This window comes from Oryx dammah, unplaced genomic scaffold (genome assembly GCF_014754425.2).
Source record: "Oryx dammah isolate SB20612 unplaced genomic scaffold, SCBI_Odam_1.1 HiC_scaffold_15, whole genome shotgun sequence".
Lineage (NCBI taxonomy): Eukaryota > Metazoa > Chordata > Mammalia > Artiodactyla > Bovidae > Oryx > Oryx dammah.
Genome location: NW_024070199.1, coordinates 8,402,141 through 8,428,751, shown reverse-complemented (window position 1 = coordinate 8,428,751; position 26,611 = coordinate 8,402,141). Strand labels below are relative to the sequence as shown.

General features: G+C 45.3%; 2 protein-coding genes and 1 non-coding gene across 6 annotated transcripts in view; 2 read left to right on the top strand and 1 right to left on the bottom strand.

Moving 5' to 3' along the window:
- The first annotated feature begins 599 nt into the window (after window positions 1-599).
- LOC120874239 (protein tyrosine phosphatase type IVA 1-like) lies at window positions 600-8,302 on the top strand. The gene has a single exon (XM_040255506.1). The coding sequence runs from the start codon at window positions 4,375-4,377 to the stop codon at window positions 4,894-4,896; it is 522 nt and encodes a 173-aa protein (XP_040111440.1). The 5' UTR covers window positions 600-4,374; the 3' UTR covers window positions 4,897-8,302.
- A 22-nt stretch (window positions 8,303-8,324) lies between these two features.
- On the top strand, window positions 8,325-8,396 carry TRNAC-GCA. The gene has a single exon. It is a non-coding gene; the product is annotated as a tRNA-Cys (tRNA).
- Window positions 8,397-11,855: 3,459 nt separating this feature from the next.
- Window positions 11,856-26,611, bottom strand: part of ME3 (malic enzyme 3) — a 221,800-nt gene continuing 207,044 nt past the window's right edge. For 3 of the 4 annotated variants that reach the window (XM_040255501.1, XM_040255503.1, XM_040255505.1), the window contains 7 exons: window positions 22,136-22,233; window positions 21,747-21,860; window positions 19,340-19,445; window positions 18,599-18,741; window positions 17,950-18,123; window positions 13,704-13,802; window positions 11,856-12,093 (listed from right to left, as the gene is read on the bottom strand). In XM_040255501.1, the coding sequence (XP_040111435.1) occupies window positions 11,932-12,093; window positions 13,704-13,802; window positions 17,950-18,123; window positions 18,599-18,741; window positions 19,340-19,445; window positions 21,747-21,860; window positions 22,136-22,233 (896 nt within the window). In that variant the 3' untranslated portion in view covers window positions 11,856-11,931. The remainder of the gene's footprint in view (window positions 12,094-13,703; window positions 13,803-17,949; window positions 18,124-18,598; window positions 18,742-19,339; window positions 19,446-21,746; window positions 21,861-22,135; window positions 22,234-26,611) is intronic. The other variant, XM_040255504.1, reaches the window with a different exon arrangement.

Here is a 26,611-nt window from a genome sequence, read left to right as displayed (position 1 = left end):
AAAATCTTTAAAAAATATAAAGCTGCAAAAAACATCTCTAGAGGCAGACACAAAGTGGGAGCAAGAATTCAGAGAAGCAAGCATCAGCTGGTGGGTTACCTATGACTTGGGCCTTTTAAATTAATGCTAGAGATAATTTAAAATTTTTCAAATAATTTCAAGCTTACAAGGATTCAAGAATGGTAAAAATATCCCGCCCCCCGCCCCCAGAACTAAATAAGGGTAAGTTGATGACAAATCCCTTATCGCTTCTAAATACTTTAGAGCATAATGCCTAATAAGGATAGTCTCCCATAAAACCACAATATAGCCATCAAAATCAGAAAATCAACACCTATTATTACTATTTAATCCAACAACTCAATGAAAACTTTGCCAGTTGTTCCAATAATATCCTTTAAAATTAAAAAAAAAAAATTTACTTTTGGCTGCGCTGGGTCTTCGTTGCTGTGTAAGCATACTCCTCGTTGCTGTATACAGGCTTCTCATTGCAGTGGCAGGTGGCGTCACTTGTTGTGGAGCATGGGATCTAGGCATATGGGCTTCAGGAGTTGTGACATGCAGGCTCAGTAGCTGTGGCTCACGGGCTTTGTTGCCCCGAGGTATGTGGGATCTTCCTGAACCAGGGATTGAACCCATGTCCCCTGCATTGGCAGGCAGTAATGTCCTTTTAAGCAAAAGAGTGCAATCTGTGATCATGTTGACATATGTAGTTGACATTATTTTCCTAATCTCCTTCTACCTGAACAGTCCTCAGCCTTCGCTTGACTTTCATGGCTGACACTTTGGAAGATTTCAGTCCTTCCGCCTGGATGTATGACATTCCCTCATGATAAAATTCAAGTAATGTATTTTGTTTCTCAGGAATATCACAGAAGTGCTGCTACGTTCCTTGCACGCCATTCTGTCAGGTGGTACTCACTCAGTCTTTCTCATTACTGGTCAGGTTAACTCTGATCATTTGATTGTGACCTGCCGGGTTTACCACTATCAATTTGTTTTCTTTCATAACTAACTGATACTTTATGGTAGGTACTTTGAAAGTAAATATCCATTCCTCATCAAATTTCACTCACTAGGTTTAGCATGTATTGATGTTGCTTTGCTAAATGGATAATTGTGATGATGGTTGCTAAATACAGATTTTTCTAATTCCACTATTGCTGCTACATTTATTAGTTGGCAAAGAAAGCCTAAGGCAAAGTGTTTTCTTCTCCCTATTTATATCCATATAGACTTAAGGTTTTTTTTAATTTTATTCAATGACTAATAATTCAGTACTATTATTGATATAAAAATCATGATCAGTAGGAGATCTTTAAGCTTGCTTGTGTTTTTTGTATTTAAATAATTAAAAAAAATTAGAACGGTTTTAGAGAATTCCTTGTACACTCCTCAGTTTCCCCCACTGTTAACATCTGTTTCTATGACATATTTGTTATAACTAAGGAATCAACATTGCTACTTTACCATTAATTAAAGTTCACACTCTATTCAAATATCCCTTGTTTTACCCTGATATGCATAAAATGTCCTTTTGCTGTTCCAAGATTCCATCTAGTATAGCATATATCACTTGGTCGTCAGGTTATTTTTAGTCTCCTTTGGTCTACCTTCTTTTTGGTCTATGTCCTTTTGTCATATGCCTATCGTTTTTTGAACACTTCCATAACTTTGTCATAATAAATGTTCTAGGCTAGTCATATTTTTGCTGCCCTACCTTTGGAATTAGCCATTTCCCCTAGGGGACTTTTTAATGGAGAATGGTATTAGGAAACCATGATCTGAGTGCTAGTTGTTCTCATTGCTATTGGGTTGTCATTGATTTAGGCCCTCTCTGCTCTCTGAAGATGAAACTGAGGAATTCTCTCTCTCTCTCACACACACACACACACACACACACACACACACACACCTATCTATATTTTTATATATATTGAAATTATGAGTTTACAGTGATACAAACAACGCCAACCCCCAATCCTACAACTAGTTATACTTTTTCCCTTTCCATATTTGTAACTCCTGTCAGAGCAGGGAGAAGCCTAATTCCCATTATTCTCAATGTATTACTAAATAAACTCTTATGTAATCTTACTGGATAAACCCTTATGTAATCTCCGATCACCACTGCTTTCCTCCTCTGTACCCTGCTTGAGCTCTGACAGCCCACACTAGGTTCCAACTGCCAGCCCACCTTTCCTTGAATGTTGTCCTCATCCCTTTCCCCAGACTCCAATATCTTCTGCATTCTCCATCTCTCATCTACCTCACAGACAACTACCTTGCTCCCCTCCATGTAGTGGACTCAGTTATTAAAGAAGTGAAGGATGGAAGAAAGAGCAAAGAATGAAGGAAGAGGAAAGAAGAAATGGGCCCAGTATAGGCCAGTAAAGAAAGCCTATACATTTTAGAAAATTCTAAAACTATTAGAAAGTTAAACTGAAAACAAGGAATATCTTCAAAGGTCTGAGAAAATGTCAGTGTAGAATTGCGTACTCAGTGAAACTATCAGAAATGAAAGCAAAGTAAAAGAATTATAGAAAAAAAGTTTATTTAAAATATGTCTACCAACAATAAAAAATATTTTACAACAATGAGAAAATGCATATTTTTAAGATTATATAAAATATTTACCAAAGTCGGTCATACAATAGGAACTAAAGGAACTGCCCCAAAATGCTGTTAGATAAGGAAGAATACTCTTGGAAGAGTTGAGATGCAAGAAATAGTGAGCAAATAAACTGCCGACATATTGGGCAAATTTAAACAAACCCTGATTTTTATAAAGAATGTTATATGTGGGGTTTAAAAACTGCTTGACAGCACTAATTAAAATGTGTTGAGCTGGGCTCAATAATAACTGCTGGGCTTCCCAGGTGGCACAGTGGTAAAGAATCAGCCTGCCAATGCAGGAGACACAGAGAGGCTGGTTCCATCCCTTTCAACCCTGGAAGATTCCCTGGAGTAGGAAATGGCAGCCCACTCCAGTATTCTTGCCTGGGAAATATCAGACAGAGGAGCCTGATGGGCTACAGTCTGTGGGGTGACAAAGATTCGGACAAGACTGAAAGAGTATGTTTGTATGACTTAAAGTAGTAACTGCTAAGAACTTTAAACCACAATTACACATTTTCAAAACAGTGGAAAGAAAAAAAGAACTTAGGGGAAGAAAAATCTTACTCCAAAAGAAATAAAAAGATAAGAAATACACAAGTATGTAAAATAGCACAAAATGAGAAAAACAGATGCAGAGACAGCAATAACAACATGTAACGTAAAACAAAATAATGTATAAAAATAATGTAAATAGACTTAAGTTCCTTAAAGACAAAGTTTGTCAGACCGAATCTAAAAAAGGCCTAGCAATATGTCATGGCTAAAACATGAAGCCGTCGGAGGAAGCTACAGCAGAGTCGATGGACGGGGTTCTTCCACTACCTTTCCCTTCCCACCTATCTCGGTTCGCCTCCGACTTTCTTCAGCCTCTCCCAGGTTTTACCCGGTCCATTCCCGCCCCCAAGTCCCTCCTCAGCCCCTTTCCACCGGGGCGGGAGGCGGGGAAGCGAGGAGGCTTAACGTCCAGCCCGTCTCCCTACACAAACCGGCTCGCTCTCCCCGGCGGCCTCGGTGATGTTGCCGGGGGCGGGCCCCACACTGTCGCGCTCTATTTCTCGGCCCGCCTTTCCGCGATTGGTGAGGAAGAGCGTACGTCACGCTGCCTATAAAAGGAAGGGTTTGTGACGCAGGCGCGCCTCGGGAGCGCCGATTGGCTCTCTTGACGCGAACGCTCTGTGGATGTCGGAGTCGTGCCGCCGTTCTCTCTGCGACGACCGCCATTGCTCTCTCCTCTTCAGCCGACGCCACCGCCGCCTGTGCTGCGGGACCGGCTGTATGGTTAGGCCACAGTCTTTAATGAGTAAACTAAGTCCTTCCTGTGGTGGTGTTGGTCACGCATTTATGGAGTTTCTGAAGGTCCCTGGAGACTACTGCCAGGCACAGCACGACCTTCATGAGGAGAAGTGAAGTGTAGAAATTCGTCACTGCTCCACCAAGAAGCCCCCATAGGAGCGTCACCCTGGACACAGACGTGAGTTCTTGAAACCATCGGAGCCTTTTACAAGAATCCCGACCCGGATGGGGTAAACCTCGGTGCTCTTCCTTTCCATTGACTCAGTCTTACTGAAGGATGGCTTCGTGTTAGGAGGTTCGTTTCATTTCCTCGTTACTCCCAATTTCGTTTCTAAAGCATTGAGAATTTCGAGTGGGGCATATTGGAGTAGACTTCAGTTTCTTTACATCATTTCTGCGTTCAGAAATATAATTTTTTTTCCCGTAACCGTATCGATTAAAAAAAAAAAAAACTAAATTAACATGGCTCCACTGAACCGCCCAGCGCCTGTGGAAGTCACATACAGGAACATGAGATTTCTTATTACACACAATCCAAGCACTGCAACCTTAAGCAAATTCATAGAGGACCTTAAGAAGTACGGAGTTACGACAATAGTAAGAGTGTGTGAAGCAACTTATGACACTGCTCTGGTGGAGAAAGAAGGCATCCAGGTTTTGGATTGGCCCTTTGATGATGGTTCATCACCCTCTAACCAGATCGTGGATGACTGGTTAAGTCTTTTAAACATTAAATTTCGGGAAGAACCTGGTTGTTGCATTGCTGTTCACTGTGTTGCAGGTCTTGGGAGAACTCCAGTGCTTGTCGCCCTGGCATTAATGGAAGGTGGAATGAAAAATGAAGAGGCGGTCCAGTTTATAAGACAAAAGCGGCGTGGAGCTTTTAACAGCAAGCAACTTTTATATTTGGAGAAATATCATTCTAAAATGCGGCTGCGCTTCAAAGACTCCAGTGGCCATAGAAACAACTGTTGCATTCAATAAAACTTGCCTGCCTCATGCTGTTGCCTTGGACACGGAACTTGACACAGGACTTAATTTATCATATATATTAGCATAGGCTTAATGAAGGACAAGTCTAATGAAGCCTCCCATAGGAATACTGAAATGACACAAGCGTGACAAAATTGTAAGCTCTTTATCTTACTACTATTCCCATGCCAGAAATTATATATAAGAAGCAGATTAGGTACCAAAATACTCAGCACAATACTGGAATATTTTTAGTATCATGTAGACTAAAAACCCAAGGAATTAAGAACAGCACTGTAAACCATATGAGGTTTATTCCTCTAGTCATCTCAAATATGGAAAGTAAGACCTTTATGGTTATTTATCTGCTCCTGTGTTTACCACCCAACATATGTACCTGTGTACATCAGGTTTGTGTGACAACTGATTCTGTTGAATTCTTACTAGGACTTAACGGTGATTATTTTCTTTCTGTAAATCTCATTTTGTGCTGTTGTGAAAGGCTCCAGTTTGAAAAAAAATCAAATCTCTGAAAGTTCATGTAAAATATACATCATACAGAAACACGTGTGTGTTTGTAATATTTTTAGACAAAAAAAGCTTTAGAGTCAATCTCTTTACACTTGGGATGCAGTTTTGAAGAGGAGGGCCTGAAGACTGAATGGGAAGAGGCTATGGAAAATTTCTACTAGAAATTCCATGTTGCCTTAATCTTGTGCAGGATGTATAGAATAGTTCCTTTTATTTAGTAAACTTTAAAAAGGGAAAGATACTTTGTAGCTAAAACATTTCTTAATTATAAAATTTTTGAATGTCTTATAGTTCTTCACCACACCTATTGGAAGTTATTAACTATTATTTTTAAGTGTAGTATTTTTTTCCTTGTCTTTTCAACCAAAATAGAAGAGAGTTTCTACTATTGAACTGATCAGACCTCTAACATTTTATGATTTTGAACTGTGTAACTTAATAGGTACTTGATGCTTTGTTTTATTATGGAATTGATAAAACAGTGGTATGTATCAAGGTTAGTTCAACCATAGATTCATAGTGTGTGGAAATGTAGTTCTCTGGGAGAAATAATTTGTTAGTATTTACCTTTCATCAGCTAGCACACAAGCTTAAACGTCTAAATAATGAATTATAGGAGAGCGAGACGAACTAAGCAAGATGGTATAGCTGTGTCATTTTTAGTAAAAGTAGAAGCAAAGGCATGACTAGAGATAAAATCATTACTTAAAATTTCACTTCACCAGAAAATTACAACAATTCTAAATTCTATGTATCAAATAACATGGTTCAAAAATCTACAAAGCAAACATGGAAAGAACCACAAGGAAAATGGACAAGTTTACCAGAATGATAGGAAATTTTATTATTTTTCTTTCAGAAACAGATCAAGTAGACAAAAATTAGTAAAGATATAGATTTGAACAAATCAATAAGTTTGATCCCATGAACATAAGAACATTGCATCCAACAGTGAGCATCCATATTTTTCTAAGAGTATATGAAATATTTTATTAAATTTGACTGTATATAAGATCATACATAGTTTCAGCAAAATTCTAAAACATTTGAATAACAAGTTTTCTGACCACAATTAAATTAGAGAAAAAAGTAACATTTGGAATTTTGAAAATCTGTGTCTAGAAACTTCCACTTCTAGACAGGATGTAGTAGGTCATGGCAGCCCAACACCCTCTCTGCAACCATCCATAAAAATATGGGTAGGTTTCAAGAATCATATGTTTAAAGATGTATGAGAGCTGTGAGAGCAGCATGGACTAGGTGAACAGGAATTCCGAACAGGAAGGAGTTCTCCTGAGGTGAGTGGCCGTTTTGTTTGCCGGAGGCGTTTACTAGGACATGTTTGCTGGGACATGGACTAAGGATCAGGCTTGGTTCTTGCAGCAGGGTCTCTACTGATGGAAAAAGAAACCCAGTGAGGCTTCTCTTGTCACTTTGGGGCTGGTGCAACAGATTGGAAAATTGAGAGGTTTGGGCAGTTTCACGTTGCAGGTCAAGTTTCTCAGGAAACAGGTAGAGGTTTGCACTTGGAGGCTTACTGGAGCATCATCTCAACAACACTGTGACGGAGCAAGAGAACCAGCATGCTGCAGAAGCCGAATGGTGATATATACAGATGCAACAGTAGCATTAGCCAATCTCCCAGGGAGCTGTGAAGCTGGGATGGCCATTTAGGGATGTCCGCAATTGTGGCAAGGGGCTTGGACCTTTGGACTCCAGTCATTAGATGCAGGCTGTCCCTGGGGATGAGGGTGTAACCTTGAATGAAGCATCATCTTTCAGTCAAGTGCAGCTCCTGGGCAGCACTGTGAGCCTGCAGCTGATAATACTGTTGGCGGCTGGCCCTGAATGCGTGTTTTAGACCATGCGAGGGATCTGGGTGGTACCGCCACAGCATCCACAGGTACAGCCACTATACTGAAGGACACTTGCTGAGTTCTGGGACCAAGTATGAGAGGCTAGGGAGTTAGAATGAAGGTTTTTAAAAGATGGAGGGAAATTTCCCTCAACGTCATGTGCTTAGGAGACAAAGCCCTGCTAGAAAAGGTTCTAATTTTCCCCAACACTTAGACTGTTTCTTTTTTTTTTTATTATAGTCATTCTGGTGAGTGGGAAGTGGTATCTCATTGTAGTTTTAATTTTAATAAAACTAATGTTAAACATCTTTTCATGTACATCTTAGCCATTGGTAATATATCAACTCAAATATTTTACCCATTTTTTTCAGTTGGGTCTTGTCATCTTACTGAGTTATAGAAGTTCCTTATATATTCTGACCCCAATACCTTTATCAGATATATAATTTGCAAATACTATCTCCCAATCTGTTACCTGTCATTTTCCTTCCCTTAATGGTTTGTTTCAAAGTACAGAAGTTAAAAAATTTAATGAGGTACAATTTATCTATTTTCTCTTTTATGGATCATGCTTTTAAATTGTATCTAAGAATCTCTTCCATCAGTCACAAAGACTTTTTGGCTATATTTCCTTCTAAAAATTGTACAGATTTTAGCTCTTACATTTAGATCTGTGGTCCATTTTGAGTTAATTTTTGTATATGGTGTGAAATAAATATCTCTTTCTCTATGTGTGTATGTATATATTTACATGTGGATATCTAGTTGTCCCCAGCATCATCTCTTCAAAAGACCATCCTTTCCTCCACTGTTACTTTGGTAACTGAAAAATTAATTTACCATAAATGAAGGACTCATTTCTGAATTCTCAACTCTTTTTCATGGATCTATATGAAACAGAGTCTCGATTACTGTAGCTTTATGGAAAGTTCTGAAATTGGATCGTGTACATCATCCTTTTTCAGAAGTTTTTACTATTCTAAGTCCTTTGCATTTGCATATAAATTTTAGGATCAATGTGTCGATTTATACAAAAAGTAGCCTGTATGGGCTTCCCTGGTGGCTCAGAGGTTAAAGCGTCTGCCTGCAATGCAGGAGACCCAGGTTCAATCCCTGCGTGGGGAAGATCCCCTGGAAAAGGAAATGGCAACCCACTCCAGTACTCTTGCCTGGAGAATCCCATGGACAGAGGGGCCTGGTGGGCTACCGTCCATGGGGTTGCAAAGAGTCGGACACGACTGAGCGAGCAACTTGATAACTTGAGGGATTTTGATAGGTATAGTGTTGAATTTATAAATAATTTGGAGAGAACTGCAACCTTGATAATATTGAATCTTAAACATGTACATGGAACATTTCCCTTAAACTTAGTTTCTATCATCAATGTTTTATAGTTTTCATTGTGCAAGATTTGTACCTCTTAAATTACGTATTTTTTTTCTTTTTCATGGTATTGTGAATGCAATGTTTTCTTAATTTTATTGCTAGTGTTCACTGCTAGTCTGTGGAAATACAGTTGATTTTTGTACATTGACCTTGCTTTCTATGAGCTTCCTAAACTCATTTCTTAGGAGAGAGAGAGAGGGAATGAGGAAGGGAAGGAGAAAGCAAAGCAAGTGCTGTTCTGTTTTTTGGCATTTTCTGCTTACAAGAATATGTCATCTGTAAATAAAGGCAGTTTTACTCTTTTTTCCCCCCAATCTGAATGCCTTTACTTTTTTTTTGAATTGGCTGGACCCTCCATGTTGACCAGAAGTGGTGAAAACAAACTTCCAGATCTTGGGGAGAAAGTATTCATTCTTTCACGTTTAAGTATGATGTTAGCTGTTGGTTCTTCATTAGGTTGAGGATGTTCTCTTCTATTCTTAGTTTGTTGAAAGTTTTATCATAAAACAGGTGTTGGGTATTTTAAAATGCTTTTTTCTACATCCATTGACATGATCTGGTGGTTTGTGTCCTTCATTCTAGTAAGATCATGTACTATGTTGATCAGTTTTTAAATGTTAAAACAACTTTGCATTCCTGAGATAAATTCCACTTGTTTGTTGTGTTTAATTCTTTTATATTGATAAATTTGGCTTGCAAATATTTTGTTTAGAATTTTGCATCTATATTCATGAGGGATATTGGTCTGCAGTTTTTTTGTGTTGCTCTTTATCTGGTTTTGATATCAGGGTAGTACCAGTATTATGGAATGATTTTGGAAGTATTCCATCCTCCATTTTCTGAAAAAGTTTGTGAAGGATTGGTATTATTTATACTTTAAATATTTGATAAAATTCACCCATGAAGAATTCTTGGCCTGGGCTTTTCTTGGTGGTAAGATTTTGAATTACTAATTCAATTATTTGATTTGTTATAGGTCTATTGATTTCTACTCTAATCTTTGCTTGCTTTGAATTCTGTTTGCTTTTCCTGTTGTAGTTTCTTAAGGAGAAACTTTGTTATTGTTTTAGGACTTTCTTTCACCACCACCCCCCCCATGTTGGCATTTAAAGCTCTAAAATTTCCCTCTAGGCACTATTTTTAGCTGCTGCTAAGTCACTTCAGTCATGTCTGACTCCGTGTGACCCCATAGACGGCAGCCCACCAGGCTCACCCGTCCCTGGGATTCTCCAGGCAAGAACGCTGGAGTGGGTTGCCATTTCCTTCTCCAATGCATGAAAGTGAAAAGTGAAAGGGACGTCGCTCAGTCGTGTCCAATTCCTTGCAACCCCATGGACTGCAGCCCACCAGGCGCCTCTGTCCATGGGATTTTCCAGGCAAGCATACTGGAGTGGGGTGCCATCGCCTTCTCTGATTTTTAGCTATAACTCATTAATTTTTATTTTTATTTAATTCAACATACATAATTTATCTTGTGATTTCTTCTTACCATGACTTACTTAGAAATATACTGTTTAATCTCCAAAGAGTTGGAAACTTCCCATTTTCTTTTTTACTGATGTTGATTTCTAATTTAGTTGTTAACTCTATCCAAGAAGACTTCCTGGAGTCAAATGTATTTGCACTCCAATGATGAATGATGTCTCCATGCAGAAAGCTGGCTGAACTGAAATGTAACTGATAAAGGGCAGAGAAGCAGAGGGAAGGACTTTGCAGGTAGAGACCAAGCGTTGTGTAAGGGCACAGGCCTGAAAGCGCATGTGTTCAGTGCCAGCAAGATGATCCCTGTGCTTGGAAGACAGGAAATGTAATTATCTTCTTTTTGTTTCCATCAGTATAGCTAAAGTTGGTCATTTTAGTTGATCTTGTCCACCTGTTTTGGTTTCACTGATTTTCTCTGCTGTTTTTCTTTTCTGTCACATTGAGTATAAAGAAGGTGCAGTTGGGATACAGAGGAAGTTGTGGGACAGGATGTAGAAAAGATAATGTGAAAGGCTCTCTGGTGTTCAGATTCCAGCTTCACTGTTCAACCCCTCTTCTGATCATGAGAGGTTCTCAGTATGAGGCCACAGATTACAGAACAGGGATGTTTCCTCAGGGTATTCTTGGCTGAGCACCAGCACCCAGGAGGGAGGTGTTGGAAAAATAAGACCTAGGCAGGCGGTGATGTGATGTCTCTGCTAGTCACTCTTCCAGGATCCCAGGCAACCCCCTGGCCTGTCACTGAGGGGTGGCATGTAGGGGCGGCTCATGGTGGGCAGTGGAGACCCTTAGGCTGAGCCAGCAGCAGGAGGGTGGACAGTGGTAGGTCTCTGGGCATGGATTGTTCCTTCCGGTGTCACTCAGTGAAAGGGGAGGCTGGATGCTGCCATGCCGGTAGATGTTAGCAATTTAGCAGGGTCTTCCATTGTGGGGGCCGCAAGCTCGTCCCGCCCCCCCCAACCCTCCCCAGGGCTCTGCTGGACACGAGGGAGGTGAAGGCTATGACCAAACCTGGTATAAGAGACACACAGACTGACAGCCTTCTGTAGGAAAGCTCTTCCAGTTTGCTGAACTACTTGAGAGTGTGAAGGCCCGGAGAGTTCATCCCTGAGTCAGGAACTTGAAATCAAGTTTTCCCTCAGGCTCCTCATGGTGCCCTTCCCCTCACAGCCTCTCTTCCTCCTCGGTTTGCTGCCTGTCCCCACCCACGTTTCTCTGGTTTTCCTTTCGGTAATAACCACAAAGGCATGCCCACACTCAGCAGCCCACAGGGCAGTGACCATTTCTGACTTGTGACTTGCTTTGAGCCAGATACTCAGCCCTCACGCCCTCTGAGTCTTGAAGGGTGTGTATTTCTCCAGCAGAGACTGAACTCCCTGGTGGGTGGGTTGCCATGAAGCCTTCTCTTACGCCCTCATAGGAAGGATCCTCTCCCTTCTCTGAGCACATGACCTTTATCTGCAGTTCTTTCAGGGGCTTAACCACTTTCTCCCTGATGGCAAAATGCCTTGTGCCCTTATCTCATCTAGATTTCCACAAGGTCTAGCCAAAAGTTAGCAATTGGTGGATGAAGAAATTCTTGGGAAGGAAGCCTGAGGAGTGTTACAGAAAAGTGAACCCAAGGCCTCCTTCAGGGACAAAGCTGTTACTCATCTTATGCCTGGGCCTCTCCCCTCACATCAGAAAGTTCAAAGGAAAAACACAATGACACGGATGGCCATTTTTGAACCCATTTATATTGTCAGTGTTACCCTGGGCTTCATCCAGCCCTATCCCAGCCTTTGAGGTTGCATCAGATGGTCTGAATATTCATGGCTTCCTCAGGCCAAGTGTAGCTGTCCAGCGTAAAAGAGTCATATTCTGGAGTATAGACCAGGGACCTTACAAAAGCCTCCTTGTCCTCGGGCTCTGGGTAGTAGGAGGCCAGGTTGTGTTTGTACGCGAAGTCGAGGACCTAGGGAAAAATATGTGTGACTGAGGAACTGGCTCTAAGGAGGAGCCTGCCTGAAGACCCTCGCTTGGGAGCTTGTGGAAGGGGATACACCCGCAGCAGGCATGTGGCCCCTGAAGCCACTGGAGGGGAAGGAGCTAGAGCTTTCTGCCTCGTAAGGGAGCTCTGACACAGTGGGAAAAACATGGTCTGGGTCAAGAGGCTTCAGGCTAAAGTCTGCTTCTGCTTCCAACTGCCTGTGGGTCCTTGCTAGTGATGCCATCCTGGCTGGGCCTCAGTCCTCGCATCTGTGAAGTGGGGGTAATGACAGCTTCCTCTGGCATGGTGTGAGGATAAAGCTAAGTAGCAGGCAAAAGTGTTCAGTCCTGATACTTTGTCTCTCCTAAACATGGCTTGAATTGGGAGAACAGCTTGGACAATGTTCTTTGGGTATTAGTTTTGGCTTCACAAGAGGATGAAGCTAAATATCCCTGAAAGTAAGGAACTGGACAGGGTGGAGCTGGACTATCAGCTGGACAGTTGGGCTTGAGGACAACAAGCCCCACAGTCTGAGTCTGGAATCCACACGGGACAACTCTTGGGGAGTACATGCTGTCTGTCATGCAATGCGTTTTCTGAAGTTACTCTTAAAACTTATAGAAAATGTAAAATATGTATTAATAGAAATGACGGTATAATAAACCCTCGCGTATTTGTCATCCAGATGCAACATTTATCAGTGATAGGTCAGTCTTTAGGGCGCTATGTTCCGGTTCTCTGAATACCCATCATCTCTGCCTCATCTGTTGGGTGGCATTTATACTTAGACTATTCCAAGAACTTGATCACCCCGTGGCCCAGCCATCCTGAGAGAAAGAGAAAGCATGAGCATCTGCTCTGGCCAGAAAGGTGCCAAGTGTGGAGCTTTTTCAAGCTGTTCTCTTTTAATGTCCTCCAAAACTCTGGGAGGTGTTTAGTTGCTCAGTCCTGTCCAATTCTCTGCGACCCCGTGGACTGTAGCCCGCCAGGCTCCTCTGTCCATGGGAGTCTCCAGACAAGAATACTGGAGTGGTGTGCCATCTCCTTCTCCAGAGAATTTTCCCAACCCAGGGATCTAAGCCACATCTTCTGCTTGGCAGGTGTGTTCCTTACCACTGAGCCACCAGGGAAGACCCAAAACTCTGGGAGAGAGGAATTCTTTGGAAAAGAAGGAAACTGAGGCTCAGGGAGGTGCAGTGATTGTCCTGAGGAGCCTCTGCTGCTGACTGGCAGGGCTGGGACGCCACAGCCCAAGCTCTTTCCATGATGCTATGCAAGTTGACCTTTCTGTATAAATGGGCACTTATGATTCATTAAAAAAAAATCCCACCCACGTTCTGGTCCACAAAACTATGGAGTTTGATGACCTTTCTGCCTGGTGTCTGAGGGGAAGTGCGGGAGCTTCCCAGAACTGCCCTGAGTGGGTGTTGGGATGGGGCTCGATCTACAGGCCAGAGTTTGTCAGCAGCCTTTGGGGAGCATGCAGTATGGGCCAGGGAGCCAGGATGTGTCCAGCGCTGCCCTCCCCTCAGTCCCCCTAAAGTCAGAGTTGACAAATGCCGCTACCCATGTTAAGGGGGTGAGGAGCCCCTTACTTTGATGGCGATTCTCAGAGACACGTCTCGGATGGTGCTGAGGGGTGGGTACAGTCTCCCCTGTGACAGATGGTGCTCAGAGACCTCTTGGGCAATTTGCTGGGGAGAGACAAGGGAGAGGAATAAGCTGATTTTCTGCCTTTCCAGAACAAGCCCGACCTAGTACACTGGAGACTCACCTTGCCCCTCACAGGTGGCCAGTCACTGCAGTTTCCACTCTTGTCTTACCACCTCATGGCCCTGAGGTGCTTAAAGCTTAGGCTTACAACAAGGACACATCCTTTATGTCCTTTGAGACTAGCTGAGGCTTAAAACAACATGAGGCACTCTGAATTCTGAAGGAAAATCACTAGGGCCAAGATGAATGAACTAGTGACTTGCAGAGCAGCTGGTAAAGAACCCGCCTGCCAGTGCAGGAGACGCAGAGAGGTGGATTTGATCCCTGGGTCGGGAAGATCCCCTGCAGAAGGGAATTCCGACCCACTCTGGTATTCTTGCCTGCAGAATCCCATGGACAGAAGAGCCTGGTGGGTTATAGCCCCTGCGGTCGCAAAGAGTTGGACATGACTGGGCCAACTAAGCATGAGTGCACAGAACAGACTCCAGGATCCCCCTGGCTGGCCTAGCCTGTTGCCTTGGGACACCTGAGTCCCTCGCTTCCTGAACTCCAGCCCCTTCCACACACTTAAGAGCATCCTGGGCGTCCATCATGACCGTCCTGTGTCTCTGTATTCAGGGCTCCTTGATTCACCGTCCCAGTCCTGGCCTCAGTGAGGACTGGCTGCTTCTCCACCCAACGGGCAGTACCTGCTCCCTGCATAAATGCTCTGAGCCTTCACCCTGGGACGCCCTCCCTGCTCCAGGGCTGCTCTTTGAGGGGCAGCCCTCCCCCGCAAACCTCTTCCTCCTGCTGGGGGCCTGGTGCTCAGCCAGACTTGCGGAACAGCCTCTTCGATGTGGCTCTGATTGCACCCCCACCCCACCTTCTTGTGTCAGGTTTAAATCTGGGGAAAAGCCACATGAGAAGTCTTGTGTCCCGAAACAGACTGAGAAAGGAGCTGGTCTTGCCTCAGAGTCTGGCAAACGGGAGGGACATGGGCCACGTTCTCATGCTTGGCTTTCTCCTTTCCGTTCACCCAGCCCAGCCTTCACAGAGCCCTGCAACTTGCCAGGCTCTGCGTTAGGTGCAGAAGGGCATGGCGGAGAAGCCAGTCTTTTCCTTCCTGGAGGCTGGTGTCAGTGGAAAATGAATGATTAGAGTGACAGCAAGGAGAGGGGACAGACAGGCACAGAGGAGGGCAGGGCCCAGCCCTCCAGGGGCCCCCCTGGTGGTCCAGTGGTTGAGACCCCATGCTTCCAGTGCAGGGGGGTTTGTTGTTTAGTCGCTAAGTCATGTCGGACTTGTTTGGGACTCCATGGACTATAGTCTGCCAGGCTCCTTGTTCATGGACTTCTCCAGGCAAGAATACTGCAGTGGTTTGCCATTTCCTCCTCCAGGGGATCTTCCCAACCCAGGGATTGAACCTGAGTCTCCTGCATTGGCAGGTGGATTCTTTACCACTGAGCCACCAGGGAAGCCCTCCAGTGTGGGAGACACAGGTGGATGCAAGTTCAGTCCCTGGTCGAGGAACCAAGATCCTACACGCCTCGTGATGAGGCAAAAAAAAAAACAAAAAAACAGAAAATGAGGCAAGGCTGGTGACATGAGAGAGGAAGATGGAGCAGCTGAGGTAGAGGCAGGCAGCAGAGAGAGAAGGGTAAGACCCCGTTCAGAGAGAAGAGCCAGGTGCAAACTCACTCTTTATAAAAATAAAAAAAGGTGTCCAGAAGAAAAGACAGACGCTAAGACCTGAAGGGCCAAGTATGAATTCCTTGAAGAGAGGAGAAGGAATAGCACGTGAAAATTCTTGGAGGGGAGAGAGAGCATGACTGTGAAAAGGATGGATAGGCCGATGGCAGGGGGAGGGAAGGAGGGCCTGGGATGAACCGCATGAAGGGGTTTGGACTTTCCTGGGAGCACCAATGAGCCATATAAAAATCTGAAGTTTAGGAGACAAGAGGTGCCTGTTCCTGGCTTCGAAGGATCCTCTTTGTGGAGCTGTCGAGGATGGATTGATCAGAGGGAAGCAGGATTCCCAGGGATAGATCTGCAGCTAGAAAGCTCCTGCAGTGATGAGTTAGATCGCAGTAGGTGTGGTTGCTTCTAAGACACTGGGCATTGCCCATGCTCTGATGCAGCTTCAAGGGAAATTGCCTGGGGCCCTCCTGGCGCATTGCTCACAAGCTAGGTGACCCGGGGCAAGCAACTTAAACTCATGGTGCCTGTTTCCTTGTCTATAACACAGGGATGATCACTGTATTTTACCAGGCTGTCAAGAGGACATGAGATAGTGCATGTAAATCTCCTAAAATACATATTACTTTTTATATAGAGAAATCAGATGCAACTGAAGTTATCTTAATTTAAAAGCACCCTTTTCAGAAATTTAACCTGCCAGGACTTTGAAGACCAGACTGTCAGCTCCAGGGAGGCATGGGCCTTGTGCTCATAGCAAGTAACTGAGAAGTAGATTGAGGAGGGGTTCCTGCTTAATTCATGGACACTATTCCGGAAACTATGGAGCGGAACTGTCCCACAGCATGAGGTGGGGGTTGGACAGATGTCTCTGGGGGTTGCAGAGGAAGGCTCTGGCAACTGTGTTTCTGCACAACAGGGAACCTGCTTGCAGGCCAACTCCAAGCAGAAAGTGACTCTTCCTATCCAGTGGGAGTTTCAGAGAGTTCTGAAACCCATGATCACCAAAACACCACCACCACCAATCAGAGCAACCAGAAGAAATACAAACATAAAATGCTTAGACAAGAGGGACAGAGAACCACAGCCCCAAACCAGAGCTAGTGTGCGCGAGGCTTGCGTGAGGCTGATGAGCCTCCAGGAGACATAGGAAGAAGGAACTTGGTGCGTGAAGCAGTTAGTTTCTTGGGGGGCTCATAGGAGCAGGGCTGGGTATGTCTGTGTGGGAGCCGTTCTGTGTCATGCTGGTTTAGGGCTCTCCCCAGTGCCCTGGTGAGAGGGTAACGCAGACACAGGCCAGAGATCACAGTTGAGCCTTTGGAACTCACTGAGGATGAATGTATTTGATATTTGTTTATAGTTTTCAGAGTCCTTTGGACTGCAAGGAGATCAAACCAGTCAATCCTAAAGGAAATCAACCCTGAATATTCACTGTAAGGGCTGACGCTGAAGCTAAAGCTCTGATACTTGGGCCACCTGATGTGTAGAGCTGACTCGTTGGAAAAGACCCTGATGCTGGGAAAGGTTGAAGGCAAAAGGAGAAAGGGGTGGCAGAGGATGAGATGGTTGGATGGCATCACCAACTCAATGGACATGAGTTTGAGCAAACTCTGGGAGATAGTGGAGGACAGAGGAGCCTGGTGTGCTGCAGGCCACGGGGTCGAAAAGAGTCGGACACGACTGAACGATGACAACAACATAGTTCGGATTTTAACTTTCCAACAGAAACATTTCTATTGCCGTGGTTCCTCAGAGTGAAGATAAATGTGAAGCACCTGGTATTTAGTAAGTGACTGATAAATGTCGGCCACCGTAACTGTTATTAAAAACCATTATTTTGAATGTGGGCTGTCATTCTCAGTGAATTGTTTCATTGTTTTCACCGTGCCCAGTAAAGAGCCCTTCTGGGAGCTTTGCTAGTAAGGTACCTGGGGCAGGTGTACACCTACGTCTGTGCTCAAGATAGGGGTACTCAGAGCAGGCCAACCCAGCCTGCAACCTTCCTTATAGAAAGCTGCCCTAGTGGGGCTTATTTTGCTCCCAGTTACCAGTAACTTGGCCAGCACCCGTGGTCAGAAGAATCAATTGCTTGTCATGGTTCATGAGCCCACCGTTTGAGGTGGCTTTGGTGACATTTCTGTTCTTGGCAGGCACACGAATACTGCTGGGAGGCAGGGAGCCCCACCAGCTATGTCCCCTCAGTGCCAGGGCCTCCTGCCAACACCCCCTCCCACTGACTCTTCCTTACCCCACTTTGCGCCCCTTAGAAACCCTGTGTGTGTTTTCAGAGATGTTCAAGCCTCAAGATGATCTTGAGAAGCTTGACATTGGAGCCCTTTGCAGAACCACTGAAGGACTTAGGGGGCAGGAAGCAGCAGAAACAAGACAAGGCGTCTTCGGGGACCAGCGTAGGCTCTCCCAGGAGCGTGCAGGAGCAGGGAACAGGGATACCTCTGCGGTCAGGAGGAAGATCTCATCCGGGATGTGCCGGATCCCGCCGGCGATGACTCCCAGGGCCACGCCGGGGAACACGTAGGCGTTGTTGCCCTGCCCAGGAAAGAAGGTCCTGCCATCTTCCAGAGTCACGCTTGGAAAAGGACTTCCGCTGGCAAAGATCCCTCGGCCCTGGGGGCGGGAAGAGAACCAGAGACGGAGCTTGGAGACGGGTTGCGGGAGTGATGGTGGCCTAGTCAGGTCTCCCGAACGTTGACCCCTTCTCCGTCTTCTCCCAAGTGCTCGGCGTTCTGCTGAGGACGCTGCGGGTGCTGAAAGCAGGCCTGTTCATCTGACCGGAAAGCCGTGCTCCCGCCGGGCTCCCCGGCGGCCACAAAACCACCGGAAGGGGAAGGCGTGCCTTTCTAACTTGCCACCTCCCCAGAGAGCCAAGCCAGGTGTGCAGTCTACCAGCGCCCCGAGTTCTGGTCAAAGCTCTATGTGAGGGGACCCTGAGCACCAAGGCATAATGGTAAGAGCCGGGCTTTGGAGCCAGACCTGGGTTTGGGGGCCAGCTCCATTTTTCTCCCCACCCTACTCATAGGGTGACTCATAGTCACTGTTACTGTGTCCTCTCAGCCTGGGGCAGGAAGCACTCCCCGCTGACCTCGGTGACCCGGTAGCACTTCTCAGCCGTGCACTCGGCCTTGCTGGTGGGGTTGCTCAGGGCAAAGATGATAGGGTGCTCGTGGAAGGAGGCCATGTCCCTCAGGATCTGCTCCGTGAAGGCTCCTGCGATGGCGGCAACACCTACGGGGAGAAGGCGGGTAGTGGGGATGCCTACGCTTTATAAACACCCCATTCCTCTCCTGGTGGTGCTGGCGGGCGACTAGATACAGCGCAGAAGGCTCAGGAGTCTTGGGGGGTGTCATCGGCCATGGGGACAACAGAGGATGAGAGAAAAGGGTCTTCCTGCTTGAGCTGGCTGAGACCCCTGTTAAGTCCTAAGGGACCACTGGTCTGTCCCAGGCCCCTGCCCAGTGAAGATACACCTGTGAAGCCATTCCTGGCCACTGCCCTTTAGAGTGGGCTGCTCCCCCCGGAGAGGGGTGATGCCAGGGTCCCCTCCAAGGAGCTCATTTCATCTTGGTCAGAGAGACCAGCCTGCGTTTTTCCACTCTATGGAGTAATTCTGCATCATGAAGCCCAGCGTGGTGCCTCTGTTCTATGGTTCACATGCAGCAATACCTCAATAAAACTCAATAACTCAATAAAAGCACTGAATTGGACGTGAGGGGAAAGAGCTGCGTCTCCACGGGTTGCTGAAGCCCCCTGGTTGAGCCTCAGTCTTCGCCTGCAAGTCAACAGAATTAGCTGGGCTGAGCAGTGGGTCGCGCCCTCCTCCTACCTATGATGGCTGTGGGCTTCACCAGCCTCACCACCTCCTCCAGGGAGTTCACTTCGGGGTGGTCCTGGGCAAACACCTCCTTCTCATGGTTCAGGTGGCTCCTCCCCTGCAGGGAAAGGAAGAACACGATGCAGCTGTGGTGATGAGAACCACTGGGTAGGGTGGGGGTGTTCTGGAGACTCTCAGAACCTTTCCCACAGAGCCCTGTGCTTTGGGCTGAGCTGTCAGAAGTGTTGAGGCCTGTCCTCTAGATTGGAACCTAAGGTGGAAGCTAAGGATTTGAAACGTGAATGTTGTGTGTGTTTCTTTAATCCAAACCACATATGGAGAATCCAATAAAGCCTTTCTTTGAGTTGCTCGGGTCGTGGCTTCCTAGGCCAGGACAGAAAGGCTTGGAGGAGACGCCTGAGTCTAATTGAGACTCTTGACCCCGAGACATACAGCACACAGGCCCAGTTAGGGATGGGGGCCCAAGGTACCCAGCATCAGGGTGTATTTGATAAGAGCCATTAACCTCCCCACCGGGTCACAAGGAATCAGACACACGATGGAGTGATGGAAATGAAACTGAAATTAACCTCCCCAGTGCCTCCCTGGTGGCTCAGATGGTAAAGAATCTGCCTGCAGCGCAGGAGACCTGGGTTTGATCCTTGACTCAGGAAGATCCCCTGGAGGAGGGTATGGCAACCCACTCCAGTATTCTTGCCTGGAGAATCCTGTGGACAGAGGAGCCTGGTGGGGTACAGACCATGGGGTTGCAAAGAGTGGGACATGACTGAACGACTAACACTTTCTCTTTCATTAACCTCCCTATAAATAAGAATAAACTGGGATCCAGAACTGGCTTGCAATGGCTGGCTGCTCCCAGTGAGCTCAAGATTCTTTCCACTTCTTCCTTTACAAATTTTATTGGAGTCTATTTTATTTGCAGTGCTGTGTTAGTTTCAGATATACAGCACAGTGATTCAGTTATACATATGCATATATTCATTCTTTTTCAGGTTCATTTCCCATATAGGTTATTAAAGAATATTGAGTGGAGTTCCTTGTGCTATACAGTAGGTCCTTGTTGGTTATCTATTTCATACATAGTAGAGTTTGCATGTTAATCCCAAGCTCCTAATTTTTCTCTCCCTCCCATATTTCCTTCCCTCCCATATTTCCCCTTTGGTGATGGTAAATTTGTTTTCCAAATCTGTGAATCTGTTTCTGTTTTATAAATAAGTTCATTTTTTGTGTGTGTCATATGAAAAAATTAGATTCCACACAGGAGTGATATGTGCTATTTGTCTTCCTCTGTCTGACTTATTTCACATTGTTAGATTCCTTCCATTTCTTCACATAGGAGGCAGTGGGTCACAGGCTGGTCAAGGATGACTCCCCTGGGTCAATCGGTCCCACGAGAACCGGAGTGAGAATGGCAGCTCTGACAGACCATGGAGGAGGGGCGAGCTCAATTGAGCAAAGTGATGATGAAAGTGGGCAAGAGGCAAGCGTGGCAGCCTGCACCCATGCCTGGAACACACTCTGGAAGGCTCTGGGGCAGGAGGCAGGGTCCAGGTCCCAGTCCCCTCCAGTGGGAGTCTGCCCTGAGAGGGTCTGTTGCTGCTTGTGGGGGACTCCACTATTCTTGGCTGAGACCCTCTTGTTCCCATCTCTGTCTTTAAAAAAAAAATCTCTCATGGACACATTCTATGTTAGTGGAATTTGGGGAATTAAAACATGGAGCTCCGAGTGAACTCCTAAGGAAGGAAGCCATCTAGCTGGGCCCTCAGCACACTGCAGTCAGAAGCTGGACTGCCTCCCTTACTCATTCCTTCACCAATGGCTCAGATATCAATTATGTTCTTATCACATGCTGGACACGGATATCAAGACTTACAGCCTCATGGGGAGGGAGACCAGCAGAGGGGTGCCAGCCACATAACGTGACAAGTGTAATATCAATACATGAAGGGCAGAGGGCAGTTTCCTCTAGGAAACTAACTAAGACCTTGATGCTCAAGGAACCCTGTTTGAAGGAGGTGACAGATGGGGCTGAGTGGGCATGTGGGAAGGGAGATGGGCACTCGTTCCAGGCAGAGGAACAACATATGCAAAGATGGGGAAGAGAGGGAGCATGTCACTTTGGGACAACTGTGGTTTAATACAGCTAGAGGTGAGTGCAAGACAGGAAGCGGGGAGATGAGGCTGGGAGCAGGAGGCAGACACACTCGCACGCACATTCAAAGCTTTTGGACAAGAGTGTTAAGGGTCCTGGGGGATGAGTCATTTTCTGTGGAGATCAGGACACTGCTGTCCTGCTCTCTATTCTGTCTGAGCGGTTTGCCCCCTGGAAGATCTCCTCCAGTCCCCTTCCCATAGTTGCAGGTCTCAGGAAACCTGCAGGTCTCCAGACTGACAGTACCTTGACAATGAGCCCCTTGGAGTCCACCATCCAGATCTTCCTTGTGGCCTCTGCTTTGGGTACACCTTCTTTCTCTAGGGCCATGACAAGGAGGTGGGCAATGCCCATGGCTGCCTGTGAGGTGGTGTTCAGACAAAAGGCCAGAGCTACTCAGGATTTATCAGACACTTTGCCAAGATCCTCCCTTCTTCCCCCACTCCTCCCAGGAGGCCTTGTTAAGGCCCTGTCTCGAGATACCCAAATGGTGGGGCCCAGGCGGGTGCAATGATCACCATGCTTCTGGCTGTTTCCTCTCCTCCAGAGCCCAGAAGGCATCCCCTCCTGTTTCTCCTCCCCGTATTCTTATTCTCCTTCTGGAGCGACTGTAGAGAGCCCTCGGTGGGACTCACCTCACCAGCACCTTGGAAAACAAACACGTGATTGGAGAGCTTGTTCTTGGTGATCCGCAGAGCAGCCAGGATCCCTGCCACGGCCACAGAGGCTGTGCCTGCAACAGAGTGGACTGAGATGACCGTTTGGCCCCCGGGCCCCACTGCCAAGACCCTTGGCAGAGTTCTCGTACCTAGAACCTCTGATGGAACAAGCAGCTTTCCCTCGCCCTCACAGAGTCAAGCCTGTAGGCATGCAGGTTGTCCAGCAACTCTCCTTCGCATAATACTCTGCACGCAGGGGTGTGTCATAGCACCCCAGCGCTCCAGAGCAGATATTAACAACTACTGTTGCAATGAAAGAGAGGCAGAGCTGCTGAGGGCGCAGGTCCTTCAGAGATGAAGGTCTGGGTCATCTTACTAAGGGACATGGCAAGCCGAGGTCTTGTCTGAGAATAAGCAAACATGGCATGGGAGACTGAGGAAGAAATAAATAAACATCCCCATGGCTGCATGACTGGTGATAGACGAGGGATGTAGTAACCATGCAAAATTTCTTCCTTGACTATCATGTGATTTAATGGTTCATATTAACTAATCTACTCTCCCTTTTTCTTCCTCTTATAAGTTTTGTTGAAGGTTAATTCTACAATTCAGCCTCTAGATAACAGAGTTTTCAAATGTGACTGAGTTGGAAGAGTAGTTAATCTTGCCCAGATTTGGGTAGTGTGACTATCTTCCGGATATAAATATGTGGATTGAGAAAAAAGTGCACACTGTCAGAGTTGAGAGTTAATGCTTATTTGGGGGCAAAATGAGGACCTTAGCCCAGGAGACAGCCTTTCAAATAGTTCTGGGAACTACTCAGAAGCGATAAGGGGGAGGTCAGTATACATGTGATTTTAGGGAAGAGGGCACTGCAGTCAAGTACACATTTTGGCAGGAAGGCTGCTGCTACTCACAAGGTTATTCCTGGTCACGAGAAGCAGATGTCTCCACTAATGATTTTATGCTTTTCTAGATATGACAAGATGCAAGAAACTGGGTTCATAAAATCTTCTCCTGAAAATCTCTATCTGAAGGGCTGTTCTGCCTGTTTGTCCCAGGGCACAGAGGACCCCATCCCTTATCGCTGCCTTGAACTCCTTTCAGGGTGTGTCGAAGGTTGGCGACTGCAGGGGCCAGAGACTTCATTCTTGTTGAAACAGATGATGAGCGACATTCTTTAGCTGGTAAACAAAAGAACTGTGGAGACTTTCAGTTCAGTTCAGTTCAGTCGCTCGGTTGTGTCTGACTCTCTGCAACCCCATGAATTGCAGCACGCCAGGCCTCCCTGTCCATCCCCATCTCCCAGAGTTCACTCAGACTCACGTCCATCGAGTCCGTGATGCCATCCAGCCATCTCATCCTCGGTCGTCCCCTTCTCCTCCTGCCCCCGATCCCTCCCAGCATCAGAGTCTTTTCCAATGAGTCAACTCTTCGCATGAGGTGGCCAAAGTACTGGAGCTTTAGCTTTAGCATCATTCCTTCCAAAGAAATCCCAGGGTTGATCTCCTTCAGAATGGACTGGTTGGATCTCCTTGCAGTCCAAGGGACTCTCAAGAGTCTTCTCCAGCACCACAGTTCAAAAGCATCAATTCTTCGGCATTCAGCCTTCACAGTCCAACTCTCACATCCATACATGACCACAGGAAAAACCATAGCCTTGACTAGACGGACCTTAGTCGGCAAAGTAATGTCTCTGCTTTTGAATATGCTGTCTAGGTTGGTCATAACTTTTCTTCCAAGGAGTAAGCGTCTTTTAATTTCATGGCTGCAGTCACCATCTGCAGTGATTTTGGAGCCCCCCAAAATAAAGTCTGCCACTGTTTCCACTGTTTCCCCATCTATTTCCCATGAAGTGGTGGGACTGGATGCCATGATCTTCGTTTTCTGAATGTTGAGCTTTAAGCCAACTTTTTCGCTCTCCTCTTTCACTTTCATCAAGAGGCTTTTTAGCTCCTCTTCACTTTCTGCCATAAGGGTGGTGTCATCTGCATATCTGAGGTTATTGATATTTCTCCCCATTTCAGGGAGAAGGTAAGAATGTCTGCACAGTTGGAAAGATAGTTACATTTTGTTAGAATTGTTTCTATTGTTGTCTGGAAGTATCAATGTGTAGAATGGGGAGCACTGGATGCTGAACAGCCAAAAGGGTGGGCTCTGGCAGTTACTGGATAATTGTTCCTTGGTCTGCAAACCACTTTCCAGCCTTACCAGCTGGCTTTATGGCGGGCTTTGCCAATAGGGGGTGCCAGGGGGTGACCAAAAGGCTAAATGAGGAGGGAAAGAACACTTTTTTCAGCATCATCCCCACCTTGGAAGATTGCTTGGTAAAATGTAAGATATTCAGTTAAAAATCTGATTTTTAGATAAACAAGAAATGTTTTTTTAAGCATGTGTTCCATGTATTATTAGTATAAATATTATAAAAAATTATTTGTCTGAAACTCAAATTTAGCTGATTATCTGCATTTTTGTTTTTGCTAGATCTGGCAACTTGATTGCCTTGGGTTTTTTTGTTTGTTTGTTTGTTTGTTTTCACTCTTACAGCAGCAGTTTGTTCCAGAAGCAGTGGTTAAATCCACTTTGCACTTTGTCCATTACTTCTAGAACTAACCTCATAGCGCTCCCTACTTCATCTTCCCTATGTTACCCCAGCCTATGGAGGTGGTAGCAGATCCTTAGTATTTCTTCTTGGCTTTTCAGTTCTTTAATGTATAATCCACAAGCCTTTATGTTAAGTTTTCTCTGTTAAAACCACTGATTTGGATGCTGACAGAGTCACAGTAAAGTAACTGCAGCTGGCAATGCTAAGCATCTAGGATGATCAAAGAAAAGGAAATTCAAGTGGGATTGTTTATGGCTGGTTAAAATTATACAAATCAAAAAGAAATCGATGCTATCTCTGGCTGGTGAGGGAGGAGGGAAAAGAGTAAAGTCCCAGCCCACATTCCATTCTAAAGAGCTACAGTCCTTTTTGGAAAACTATTTCCCAGTATAAACCAAGGCATAAAATGTTTTTGCCTTTTGACCTCATGCTTCTACTTTTGGGAATCTATGTATGAAAAAAATCCAAAAGGTATGTTGTAGGGTATTTATGACACTGTCACTTATAACATAGAATGACTGGAAAAAACAAACAATCAACAAAAGAGTGACATCTGAGTAAATTAGCTAAAGTAGACACTGAGTAGGATATTGCAGCCGTTAAAAATGCTCCTTATGATAGCAACATAGAAAATGCCATGAAGTTAGTAACTGACAGCACAGATTATTCAGAGTGCTTTTTAAGTCTTAATGTAAAGACATTTAATTGTATCATAATCATCTCCATTTTACAGATTGGGAAAGTGAGGTATGGAGCGGTTTCCTGAGTTGGCCAAGATCACAGAACAGAGTGAACTTGGGGAATCAGGCTCTTGGGCTGGTGCTCTTAACTCCTAAACTATATTCACTTAATTAGTGGGAAGGATGTGCGTGCGTGCTCAGTCGTATCCAGCTCTGTACGATCCTATGTAGCCTGCCAGGCTCCTCTGTCCATGGGATTGTCCAGGCAAGAATACTGGAGTATGTTGCCATTTCCTACTCCAGGGACTCTAAATAAACACATTCACTCGCTGTGGAGATACCGGGGTTGAATCCAGGGCCTCATACATGCAAAGCATGTAATTAGTTGGAAAGAAGAGAACATTAAAACAGTCTACATAACCATGATTCTAACTGTATCAAAATATACATACAGAATCTGGATGGTGCTGTAAAATACTAATGGTTGCAGGGTGAGAATAGGAGTGTATTTTTCATTTCTGTGTCCAGTTTTCCACTGGACAGAGAGCAAGTTTTCAGCTCATCTAGTTCTATTTCAGGACAGCCTTCTGCCTCCTGAAGAAAGGCAATGAAAGAATCCCAAAGAAAGGCAATCCTGAAGAGTGTTCAAACTACTGCACAATTGCTCTCATCTCACACACTAGCAAAGTAATGCTCAAAATTCTCCAAGCCAGGCTTCAACAGTACATGAAACGTGAACTTCCAGATATTCAAGCTGGATTTAGAAAAGGCAGAGGAACCAGAGATCAAATTGCCAACATCAGCTGGATCATCAAAAAAGCAAGAGAATTCCAGAAGAACATCTACTTTTTATTGACTATGCTAAATTCTTTGACTGTGTGGATCACAACAAACTGTGGAAAATTCTTAAAGAGATGGGTATACCAGACGACTTTACCTGCCTTCTGAGAAACCTGTATGCAGGTCAAGAGGCAACAGTTAGAACCATATGTGGGACAATAGACTGATTCCAAATCAGGAAAGGAGCATGTCAAGGCTGTATATTGTCACCCTGCTTATTTAACTTATATGCAGAGTACATCATGAGAAACGCTGGACTGGAAGAAGCACAGGCTGGAATCAAGATTGCCTGGAGAAATATTAATAACCTCAGATATGCAGATGACA

Coding starts and splice junctions, on each gene's coding strand:
- LOC120874239 (XM_040255506.1), top strand. CDS start 4,375: ATGGCTCCACTGAACCGCCCAGCGCCTGTGGAAGTCACATACAGGAAC.